The sequence below is a fragment of the Stegastes partitus genome, unplaced genomic scaffold (genome assembly GCF_000690725.1).
Source record: "Stegastes partitus isolate 25-593 unplaced genomic scaffold, Stegastes_partitus-1.0.2 Scaffold391, whole genome shotgun sequence".
In the NCBI taxonomy this organism is placed as follows: domain Eukaryota; kingdom Metazoa; phylum Chordata; class Actinopteri; family Pomacentridae; genus Stegastes; species Stegastes partitus.
Genome location: NW_007578122.1, coordinates 124,587 through 136,955, shown reverse-complemented (window position 1 = coordinate 136,955; position 12,369 = coordinate 124,587). Strand labels below are relative to the sequence as shown.

At 40.1% G+C, this 12,369-nt stretch overlaps 1 protein-coding gene across 1 annotated transcript; it reads left to right on the top strand.

The window, feature by feature from the left end:
* Positions 1 to 7,687: 7,687 nt before the first annotated feature.
* On the top strand, positions 7,688 to 12,336 carry ube2g1b (ubiquitin-conjugating enzyme E2G 1b (UBC7 homolog, yeast)). Its single transcript, XM_008285224.1, has 6 exons — positions 7,688 to 7,890; positions 8,247 to 8,349; positions 8,432 to 8,529; positions 10,375 to 10,553; positions 11,027 to 11,141; positions 11,326 to 12,336. The coding sequence occupies exons 1-5, from the start codon at positions 7,848 to 7,850 to the stop codon at positions 11,111 to 11,113; spliced, it is 510 nt and encodes a 169-aa protein (XP_008283446.1). The 5' UTR covers positions 7,688 to 7,847; the 3' UTR covers positions 11,114 to 11,141; positions 11,326 to 12,336.
* The last annotated feature ends 33 nt before the right edge of the window (positions 12,337 to 12,369 follow it).

The window sequence follows — 12,369 nt, the reverse complement described above, 5'->3', positions numbered from 1 at the left end:
TCATAACTATCAGAGCAACACTAAACTGAAAGGCAGAACACTTTCCAGCTTCTTTTGATGATCGTACGCAGGAACAAATTGGAGGAACGAGCCTTTTAGCACACATGGACACGACTAGATTTCCGTGAGTGCAAAACCCATTAAAAACAACAGCACACAGAGTCAAACCAGTGGGCAGAACTCCGAATCTATTCAGGCCACGACACGCTTGTGCACAAGCTCAGCCGTCTGCTTCAGCTTTGATAATATTTTCAGGAATCACACTGCCATCTGTGTTGAAAGGCACTTGAATCGGCGAGTGCCGGTCAACCTGGACTGTTTTCTTAAGCAGGAGCGCCTTAGGCTCAGAGTTGTGTTTGCCTGAAATGCCTTTCAGCATTCAGAGTTACAGCGTTGCCGGCTGAGTTCAGAGGGCCAGGCGCGCCGTGAGTCTCAGTCGAACTCTTTAAAGATGTTTAGAGCTGTTTTGATTCGCCAGGTGTAGAGAAAAAGTCTGGGACCATAAAGACGTGAAGCTGTGTGTGTCCAGGAGAGTGCCTGACTGAAATACCTGAAGCCACTTGTGTGTTTCGAGTCAATTAACAGCTTTCATTGTTGCCAGAGATCCATCTTCAAACCAGACTCTTAACAAACATGTATAATTTCATTCATTTCTCAGAGCGAGTCACGACTTTCCACTTCACTTTTTTTTTTTCCTCATTTGAACTTTTTGACATTTCAATGACAATATAATGATTAAACACTGTATAATGATCTCATTTCCAGGTTTAACACTTCTAAGGGTACAATTCAATCACAGGCGGTGGGCACTTTTCAAGCCACCGTTACAAAGGTCTCATCTTCCATTTCATAATAAATCCTCAAGTAAAGAGCTATAGGTCAGCATTTCATTCACTTTCTCAGTGTGGAGAGTATCAAAAGCCTACTCCGTCGAAGGTTTCTTCCTATTAAAAGGGAGCTTTTCCTTCCACCTGTCGCCAAGTGCCTGCTCAAGTGGGAGACGTTGAGTTTCTTTCTATAATATTGTAAGGTCTCGACCTTACTATGCAAAGTGCCCTCCGATGACTAATGCGATTTGGCGCTCTATAAATAAAACTGAATTGAATACTCCAATGTGGTTTTGACCTCGCAACTGCAATAAGACACCTCTAATCAATGCAACAAATTACCTTCTATTAGCCGCTGACCGAGGCTCCATATCTTTTCCCCGTCTGGTTGCACTGTAGCCTTTGATAATATGCGCAGAGGCAAACGCCTGCAGCATTTTTAACATCAATGTCCTATATCATGGCCTAATGATTCAATTTTTAATAGCATCATTACTTTATACAAATGAGACCAGCTATATACGGTAAGCATAGCTTCTGTTTTATGCCAATATTATTATTGCTAAAAGTTAAGACCACGTTTCCTGAAGGCCCCTTTACGTTCTGTTATAAAACCAGTGTTTGCCCGCCGTGGTGCCGTTGCTGGTGTGTTTGTCTTTCTGTGTTGTTCCATTGCCAGTGATAAACGCGTTGAAAGGGACTTTTTAATCTGCATTTGGCTTACAGCACTGTCTAATGTGACAATTTGTAAAAGCTTCGGGTCTCTCAACATCTCACACTCAGAGGCAAATAAACTACTGAAGGCCAAACAGTCCAAAACTATCATCACACTGCACCATTCTTAAATGAAAGTGTGGCTGACAGCTGCAGTATCAGGGGCAAAAAAAAGGAGAATATTTTATGGTGCTGCCACTGTATTTACTTAAGAATGTCACTTCAGATAGTTCAGAATGAAACAAGACTTCATCTCTGTTGTGGTTTATAACCACATGGTGGGTGCAAAGGAGGAACTTCCAAACCAACTAGTGTCAGTGTAGAGACTCTCAGCCTGAGACACTTTTATCCAGGAACTGGCTGAGCGGGAACGGCTTTGATTTTTCAGGGAGCTTACAAAGATTCGCAGTAACATGAACCACTAGTTTGTGTCATTCTGAAGCTTCCTTGTAGCCATCTTGGTCTTTTCACAAAGCAGCCCTTTGTCCTAAAACAAACCCTGCTTTATCATCTTTTTAACTCTAGAAGCAACCGTAGTTTACTAAATTAACACCCTGCTGAATTTAAAAAGGCTTGAAACTAGCAACTGAGGCCATAATCTTATCTGGGAACTTTTTATTGAGGTGACAGATCACATTGGAAGGAGGCTAATCATCTCATAGACCTCTATACAATCTGATTTGTCTTTGCACTCCCCCTGCTGGCCAGTAGAGAGAATGCAGGTGTAAGGCACTTTCATGTTGGCTTTACTTTTCAAAACTTGAGGCTATGTCCATTTTTATATGCAATCTAAGGCAAAAACAAGGTTCCTGCTGGGAGCATTAATCCTCCTTAACGCCAATACTCACTTGATTTCAGCTAAACAGGCTAAAACTACAAGATTTTTGTAAATGAATATGATCATTGTGTCAGATCACGTGATTACAAACTGATGTATTTTGCTGTAACTTGGTTGGGATGCATGGCAGACCCTGACCAGTCAAACAAAACCAGTCAAACAAACAAGGGCATTGATGATACCGGCCCTGCCTTGTGCTCAGATCAGACTAAAAGAACTAAGAACTACCATTTAGGAGTCCATTGGTTGCTCCAAGAGGCACTGTCTCTCCTATTCAGAAATATTTCTGGGCCAGCATGCTGTGGTCTGCAGCCAGCATTAATTAATTCCAGCTCTACACCTGCATCAATACGACTTAAAGCTACTTGTTAACTAATAACCAAACAGCTGCAGAATGAGCCAGCGGTTGTAAAGCGTGACTAAAGCAGCCAGTCTGCTAATTTCTGCCAGAGTTACTTCTATACTTCATTAACAGATAGAAGCATCTCTATACCTACTAATTTATACACTGTCCAAGTTCAGTTTTCATATATTTGGCTGTCTTTCTATAGTCTGCAGAGATAACGAGAGGATGCGTGGGATGTGAAAAGGAGCATATGTAAAAATCCTTTTTTTTAAAAAAAGAAGTGAGAATGACAGCATGATCTGTGAGTGTGCAAGAAAATACCACCCTGAAGATCAACCCAAGTAGAAGCTCCTCTTGATACATATTTGATTTAAAAACTGTCTTTTCTCTGCATTTATCATGAGCGCCTTTGGGCAAAAAAAAAAAAGCGAACAAGTCAGTAGAAGACCAGAGGTGACTGGAGTGCTGGTTGAAGCAGAAAGAAAGTCACAAGTTGTTGTAGAGCAGCTGCACAAATATACGAAGGAAATACAGGAGGGATCAGGGGAGATGTGCAGCCATGACGGAGGATGGCAGCTATATAACCTAAATGAAATCAAAACTGTTTACTGTGGGTGTGTTGTGTGTTTTGCCACCGGTCGGCAGGAAATTCAACAATTTGTTGACGCCGTTAAACATAAACTGGTGCTTTTGCAGTTTGTTGTACCGCGTTATAGACACATGAAATATGCAATAATGCAGATGGGTAAAGGAATAGAGGCTCGAAACTGTAATTAAATCTAAGCTAAATTAGTGTTGGAGGCTCAGTGGTGGAAGCACAGTTGGTCAGAGATGGGTATTTTTGGCCATACGATTTCATGCCAGTCAGAGCCGGATAAATATTAGGAAGATGAGGAGGAGGAAGAGGAGGAGGAGGAGGAATACATTTTTAAGGAAGCCTAATGCGTGATAAATTTAAAAAAAATACTGAACTCTGATCCAAACATGTGTTTTTGCTGGACAAACCGTATGTGTCAATAAGTTATGACTGACCTTTCCAGAGAGAGAGTAGATAATGTAGAGCTAAATGTCAAGTCTGGGGGAAAAAAATGGACGAAAAAGGCACATTTTTTACATTTGAAAACCAGGAAAGGTTGTCACATAACCAGACTGGCATCTGTAATGTGTAAGATCATGGAGAAGAATGTAAATGATCACAAGCCAGAGAGGCCAGCTTGGCTCATTGTGGGGTTTTTGTTGTGATTTACTGCAGAAGACACTGAAGGCAAAGTGTGAATTATGTGCTGTTCCATATTTACAATAGAATTAAGGTTCACACGATCGCACAGGGCATCAAGATGTGCAACATATTTATGCAAAAGAGTAAACAAGAAGCACAGCAAGTTAAAATGTAGACCTGGGGCTGAGCGAGGTGGAGAAAGGCCACGCAACCTGCAGGCCCTGCATTAAATGAGATATAAATGTTTAAGGCGTAGATATGATTAAGAAGGACGACTGTGGGAAAGCAACGTATGAGGAGGTTAAAAGTCCTGCACCTGCGCTTTTTAAACGAATGGATTTCTAATGATTGTTGTCGGGTCGTGTCGAGATGAGCCGGTGTTTTCTCGCGTCTTTGGTCGAGCATTTCAGAGCTTTTAGTGGAACTGTACTGAGTGGGCAGCGTAGGGGATGATATTTTTAAAGACTGAAGCAGGCGTGGAGAGCTCTGAGACTGTTGATATAGTAGGTAAGGCAGCAAAGTGAGATGAGTGGATTTGAAATCTGCCTTAAAGGGATGTGAAAGCGATATATATATATATATTGTTGTGGGGGGGGAAGCAACATATTGATGGCAGAGGGAGTGGGAGGAGAGTAGGCTATGCCATTTTTCAGCAAGGGGACACATTTTCGAGGTGATAAAGACAGCCAAGACCGGGACTGCTGTTTGGTCATGCTATATAAGGAGTTTAGCTCAGGCTGAAAAGCATTAATGGCTGTAATTGCAAACATGAGTCATCACATCCTGATGGAGTGTTTAAAATATAGGACAGCAGGTGTAACGCTGCAGATTTATTGTGAAACATCAGAGCACCGCTGACAGGTCTGTGCTTCATTTCGCTCGAGCACGAGGCACCTGAACGCTGCTATTTCGGCGGATAACTCATTCAGGACATTACAATTACACTCACTCTTCTGAGAAGGCTGTCCAAAAGACTGTGGGAGCCGGCTGCCGATTTTTGCTCCAATTTAGCTGCAAGGTCAGGCACTGATGTTGGAAAGAAGGTCCAGAACTCGGCGCAGACAAGGTCGAAGCCAGAAAATTCAAAATAATTGGAGCACTTATTAACAGTTGGATATATTTTTCTGAAAAACTCGATTTTTTTGTCCCACACAAAAATATAACTGGCCATGAAAGTAACTGCTCTTGATATGCTGAACTATTTTATATCTTTTTTATCACCCTCGTCCTCCCCACCGGGGTACCTGCAGACCCCAGAGGCGCTTTTTCTCATGTCTTTTATGTTTGTCATTGTCACCTATCATTCCAATTTTTCATGACTTTGTTAATGATTTTGCTCCCATTGACTTCATACCATTGGCTTCTGGTTTAATTAGTGCTTTTTAAAAGTTCCAATGTATTCGGGTCCCAGGGCACCACAAGTCAAAAGCACCCAATTCTGTCCACAGATGGAACTATTTACTGAGTTCATGTTTGCCGTGGGTCCTAATTTAAAGTATCACACACTGTCAGGGGAATATAGGCACTCTGTCAGTCATTCTGAAGGACACAGTTTCTTCATGTGCTCTGTAGACGACCTTAAACACTGCTCTTCCTAAAATAAAATAAAGTTCAGAGTCATACATGCAATATATAATTTCAGAATAAACTGATTTATGACCGTTACATTAAATGGTGAAGTTTTATTATACAAGATTGGACTGAAATAGTATGTCATTCATATGACTGACATGCAGTGACAGCATGATCAGGACGCTGTGTCCTGATAATATCGCGATAATGGAAAACATCAGTGTTGTATTTTTAGGCGACAATATCAAGCAGGTCAAGACTGGCCAGATTAAGAGTTGCTGAAATTTGGAGATGTATAAATATAACACCAGTGATGCTTGCTTGAAATGACTAAAAATGAAATAATTCTTGAATTAAATGATGATAAATAAGGTTTTGAGTGTAAATGTGGATTGTACTGGAGATAAAAGTTTCAATTTTTATTATAGAAAAGTGGCTTATTTTATATATTATGCAAATTAACTGTAACTTTTCTTAAAATACTAATAATCTTTTCTTTCAGATGACATTAAGTACTTGGCTAATAATGTTTTGAGAAGGAATTCGTTCATATTTTCCTATGATGGCTAGTTCTTAAGCCCCCCCCAGACATACACTCCTTTCCATTAATGCGCTGGCTTCATGTCTGAATGAACACGACGCTCACCTTTCTGTAGAGGTTGGAAACCCACTAGGTCAAAGGTAGGAACATTTCTGTATTAGTTTGCATTAACAGAGAGGCACGTCAAGTACAACAAGTTGTGTGGAGTAATTTTAAGAAGGCTTTTTTCCACATTTCAGGACCAACATTAATCCAAAAACATCAAAGAATTCAAAAACTACCAAAACCAGGAAACACCTTTCTCCTCCTCTTTGCTGAACAATTTCATATCTCATTGGAAGCAAACTGAAACTAACAGGTCATATGAAGGATACTTAACAATAATAGTTTTGTTTTGTTAATTTATTTGTTTTAGAAAACACTAGCAGGAGCTGGAGTTCAGTGTGTTGACGCTTTCCTTTGAGTTTATTCTACACTTGCAGCAGCAGACAGCAGCAGAGTCTATATGACTGTCTCCAGCAGAGACTTGTGCACATTTATACACAACACAACAGCAGTAACTTCATTAATTAGCTGTAATCATAACTTATCTTCGACGTGGAGACGAAGTCAATTAGGGTCAAACAGTAAGTCATGCTGTGTACTTTTCTTTTTTGCAGGTAAACAATTTCCTGCATTGTCAGGTTGACTTCTGACTTTTCATTTTACTGTTGTTGAAGTAATAGATTGTCATTACACATGGAAATCGAGAGAAAAAAAAACAGATTGGTTAATTGTTAGTTTATTCTTGTTGTCCCCAGATAGTAGTCCTTGTGTTGGCGGATGAGCTCTGAATGATTTTTAAGTAGTTGAAGACTTCATTTGCAAAAACAGATAACTCCATTTTTGTAATTTTTTTTATGTTGTTTGCTTGAGATGATTTCAATCAAACTGAAGCTGGGTGGATTTGACTCAGTAGAAATGACAAAAATAGAGATAACTTAAGTTTGACTGGTGTTGTCTCAGGTAAATGATGGAAAAGTGGGTTTTCTGAAGGTTTGTGAAGACGGAGTTATCTGTTTTTGCAAATAAACTCTTCAGTTACTGTTAAACTGAGTCTAAGTTATAACCAAACTCTGTAATATGGTAGTTGCTTTCCTTTAAAACTGACTGATGCAGTAAAAACTTAACTACCGTTTCTATCCTAACCCCCTAAAAAAATCGAATTAAATTAAAAAATAAAAAATAAAAAACTATATACACCCACGTACACACACACAGGGTTTAGTCAGCAGCTCTAACTCATACCATCATTTCCCAGACTGCACTGTTTGCGGCACTATTCATTACAAACGCCTTCAGGCAGGAATGCACCAAAGAGTTGAGCCTGCTGCAAAAACCAACGAAGAAGAAGCGATAACTTAGAAAATGCTGCCCTGAGTGTTGCCTTACAGGCAGCGCGTCGTCGCATGTGAGCCATAAATTCCACGTCTTTTGCCAAAATTTCCAGCCCTATATATCAGTAACTGACATTAACATCACTTTAACGGACGAAACTTGCTGTTCACTTTGCTTTTCGGAATAAAGTTTTGCCTGAAAGTCTTTTATGAGGGTAAAATAGCTCCCTCTCTCCCTCAGGTCATCATTTTTTTTTTTCTTTTTTTTGACTCATGTTGTGTTGTCAGACAGAGACACAGAAGGAGAAAACGTGGACCGTGTGCTTAACCTACTTTACCTCTACTAACCGCGTTGACAGTCAGTCGGCGTTAGTTAGCTCGTTAACACGTAGCCGAAGCGATATAGGTTGAAACATGACGGAACAGTCCTCGTTGTTACTACGTAAACAATTAGCAGGTAAGTTAGCTAACTGTTGCTAACGGGCTTGAATCGCTAGCATTTGCACTTTGTATTTCCTCGTATGTTGTCGGTGGCGCGGCGGCAGCGGCACAGTTTGATTCGGCTGTTGTTGTATTTGTTTAGTACGTGTTTTTAACCAACAGTTAAACGACAAGACAGCTGAAATACACGTGTGTAGACGGCGTGCCAGACAGCTGTTAGCCGGGGTTATGAGTGCTCGGGTGGCTAGCTCCTCTTGCTCAATAAGTCCTATTTCTACACCGCCACCCACGCCGCTGCATGTGCCTGTTCTTTCAGCCTCACGATGTAGTTTGTCAGCAGCTCACTTGACTTGAATGTTTCACACGTTTCAGAGCTCAACAAGAACCCGGTGGAAGGCTTTTCTGCGGGGCTAGTGGACGACGATGACATCTATCAGTGGGAAGTGGTCGTCATTGGACCTCAGGACACGTTATTGTGAGTGAACTTGTCAGCTGAATTAAGTTTTCACTGAAATCCTGGATGCACATGTTGACACTCATTCTCTCATCATTTGCAGTGAAGGAGGTTTTTTCAAAGCCACCCTAACGTTTCCCCGGGACTATCCTCTGAGGCCTCCCAAGATGAAGTTTATCACAGAAATCTGGCATCCAAATGGTGAGAACAAAGTGTTTACAGTGTTTGACTTTGTCGTTAGGTTATGTGTGCTAATATTGCTGCTTAGTGAAACCTTGTGCTATTGCCAAAGTCATACAATCATATTCTGTTAATAATAGACTGATAACAGGTAACTCCACCTTCACAAACCTTCAGGAAACCCACTTCTCCATCATCCACCTGAGACAATATCAATCAAACTGAAGTTATCACTATTCTTGTCATGTCATTTCTTTTTTCTTTAACGTTTTTATTTAGTCAAATTTGTCATATATAAAAAGAACACACACCATGACAGAACAAAACATATTAGGGGCACGTCAAATTTGAAGATAATGACAATATATTTCCTGTTAGTGTCCATCAGTGTTGAAAAAAGTCACCAGAGGATAGCGTGAGATACAAACCTCGTCCATTTCTCCCACTTCTTAGCAAAGGATGCTCCTTTAAGTCTGAGAGAGAAAGTCATTTTTTCCATTTTGTATATTCCTGTTTCTGTTTCCATCCAGTCATTGTGGTTGGGGGACTCAGGTTTATACCATCTCCGTGTTATACTTCTTCTTTTTTTTAGAACCTATGAGCAGTTTCTTACAAAGATGCCGGTCAGTTTTTTATAATAACACTCGTCTTGTCATTTCTACGGAGTCAAATCCACTCGACTTCAGTTTTATTGATATTGTCTCAAGCAAACAATAACAACAAAATAAGTTTTCTGAAAATCTACAAAAATGATCTGTTTTTGCAAATGAACTCTTCATTTGTTCAGGGTCGACACTGAAACCGGTTATTAGTAATCTGATAATTGGAACTGACAAATTAAAATGGAACTCCTCCAGTCCAGGTAATTAGAATAACACAACCTCCGATACAAAACTTTGCCAGACATGTTTGTTTATTTCTGTTTTCCGTGCTTTCAGTTAAACAAGAAATCTATAACTATAGACCAGAACGTATTACAAATAGAGAGGTAAAAAAAAAAGGAGCGTATTTTTAAATACCGGTAGTTAAATTTCCCTGGTTAAAAAAGTAACAATACTTAATAATCCTAATTCTAATAATAACCATAAATTGATGAAAGTCGATATTTTGGTAGTGATCAGCTGATAATTGGTCGATCTCTCGTTAACGAGTATCTTCAGTCAACTACTTCTAGAGCAGTGGTTCTCAAACTGGGAGTTGGATGGGGGTCCCAAGATCATTTCAGAGGGTCGCCAAATCATTTAAAAAAAAAAAAAAATAAAGCCTGCATTTATCAAATAAATGTGTATCAGGGCTGTCAGAATTAAAGGTGTACACTTCTTCCCACTCCTTTTTCAAACTGTTATGATGGGATTATGCCATATTATTATTCTTTTCTCCTCTTTTTAAAATTATTTTCTTTTGTTTTTCGTATTTCTTTTCCCTCTCATTTGTTCAAAATAAATTCAATTCATTCAAAAGACAGTTAACGTGTTAAAGAGATGAATCTGTGGAATTAACACATTAATTTTTAACTCATTAATGCATCAACAACAAAGTTATTACTCATGCCATATTAAAAATTCAAACTGGGGGTCACGAACACAAACCTGTGTTATCTTGGGGCTCAAAAAGTTTGAGCATGGCTGTTCTAGAGGAAGCACTAGCTCTCTTTTACGTGTAACTTATGCAAAGTAGAGTTATTGTCTTACATTTCTGTTTGAGCGTTTAATTAGGATGAACCGATTATCACGAGCTCACAGCCACGACTTTGTGGGCGTGGATAAAGCCCCCTGATCTCTGAACTCGCCTCAGCATTAAATGCACCACTCCTTTAGCGACTGCGGCGCTGTTACCATCTCTGTGTGCGTTCTCGTTTTCTGCTAGTGGCGAAAAACGGCGATGTTTGCATCTCCATCCTGCACGAACCCGGTGAGGACAAGTACGGCTACGAGAAGCCCGAGGAGCGCTGGCTACCGATCCACACGGTGGAAACCATCATGATCAGCGTTATCTCCATGCTAGCAGACCCCAACGGAGACTCTCCTGCCAACGTGGACGCGGCGGTGAGTTAGAGCAAGATCAGGATGTAATTCATTTGCAGGGGCTTCGTCTTTATTTTTATTTTTTTTAACTGTGTGTTGGCTACATATAGTAATTATTTATAGACGATGTTTTATTTATTTTAATATGCATACATGTGAAGAAGGATGCAAAGGTTTCTGAGGGTATAAAAAACATGAAATGAGCTTCCTCGGTTTAGTCTGGCTTTTATAATAGAATTCAAAATAAGTGAGCTGAGTGATATGGGTCCTTCAGCGGCAAATCGCAGCCTGTCAAGGCCAAATTGAGTCTAGGTTGGCTGAAAAGGACTCATTACTTTATTCAGAGGTGCTGCCAGGAGACAGATAAAAGGCGATAGTTTAGTTCGGTTGTGCTGGGAACTTTTTGTGTGAAATGTGCGGCCGAGAATCACGCATGAGGAAGCAAAGGTTACACTAATCAGATTGGAGATAAGAGCGTGTGTTGTACCCTGCAGAAAGAGTGGAGGGAAGATCCCACAGGAGTCTTTAAGAAGAAGGTGGCACGCTGTGTACGGAGGAGTCAGGAAATGGCTTTTGACTAAGGAAGGCCTCGCTTCTGACATCACCACAGTAAGTACCATCACCTGGAAAAACTCTAACATAATGGCTCACAGTGACATGCATTAAGAAGTAAATGAGATTTGTAAAGTTAAAATCACATTTAGCTGATGTCTCTCCTGGTAAAAATCTGAGCAGTGTTTGTGCCAACACAGCCAGCGACGACAACTTGACTGAAATGTTTATTGTGCCTCAGGTTGGAGCCACACAGCGGACCGGGCAGCCGGTTCCGCTGGAGCCAGCTGGAGGACAGTTGGCAGAACTGGTCAGCGATGAAGAAACACAGGAAAATGTTTAAAAATGAATATTTTCATACCGTTGGCTGTGTTTCTGTGCAGCTAATTATTTCTCTATTAGTTTTTTTTTTCTCTCTTGCAGTTTGACAGATGTTGTTTATATTTATGAATATTGCAGAATGGCATTCATGCTGCCAAGGCTACAATTTTCCATCATACCATTACTCAAAACACTGGGCAATCAACATTTCAATTATACAGCCTATTACTTCTTCTGTGTTGTGTATATACCCACCAGATTCTTGGGAGAAAAAAAATCTCCTCTTGATAAACGCACCGTTTTTCTAAAGTTAGTTTACTTCCTATTTACCTATTTATTTAGAGTGAAGCTATTTTATGATGCACATTGTGTGGGTTTTTTTTTCTCTCTCTTCTTATTTTCAGCCTGCCACACTGAGCCATTCAGATACGCTCGTATCACTAATTATGCAATTTTGTCATTAAAGTGATGGAAATACAGACTTAATTTCCTTCCCCTGTACATCCTAAGTGCTCTTCTTCCCTCAAGTGAGAAACTAATAACTCAGCACTGCCTTAACTTTGAGTGCCAGGAAAGGAAATTTGTCTTCAGTCAGGACTGCGTCTGAAAGCTTGTTTTTAATCCAGAAAAACACAAAAAACTGGGGACAAACCAAAGCAAACACCAAAAAAAAAAACAAAGAAGTGTTTTTACTGAACACATGTTTTACCTTTGTAAATATGAACTGTATGTCCTTGTCATTGCACATGTAGGAAAACAATAAGCATTCTCCTGTTTGTGTGGCGGAGGAGGACGTCGTCGACACCACCCACACGAGGCTCTGTGTAGTAGCATTGTTTTTAAACAGGTATGCAGTTGTATTGACTTGAGGTAAATGGATGTTAGACGGTGAAAACAAGTAATAAAGCTCAGTGTGGACACGGTTGAGTAACTTGGTGAAATGTTTCCACTGTACCGCTTCTTA

Bases quoted from the DNA above. Each gene is read 5' to 3' on its own strand.
- ube2g1b (XM_008285224.1), top strand. From the start codon at position 7,848: ATGACGGAACAGTCCTCGTTGTTACTACGTAAACAATTAGCAG. The intron at 8,350-8,431 runs GTGAGTGAACTT...CATCATTTGCAG, and splicing joins GGACCTCAGGACACGTTATT to TGAAGGAGGTTTTTTCAAAG. The intron at 10,554-11,026 runs GTGAGTTAGAGC...TGTACCCTGCAG, and splicing joins CTGCCAACGTGGACGCGGCG to AAAGAGTGGAGGGAAGATCC.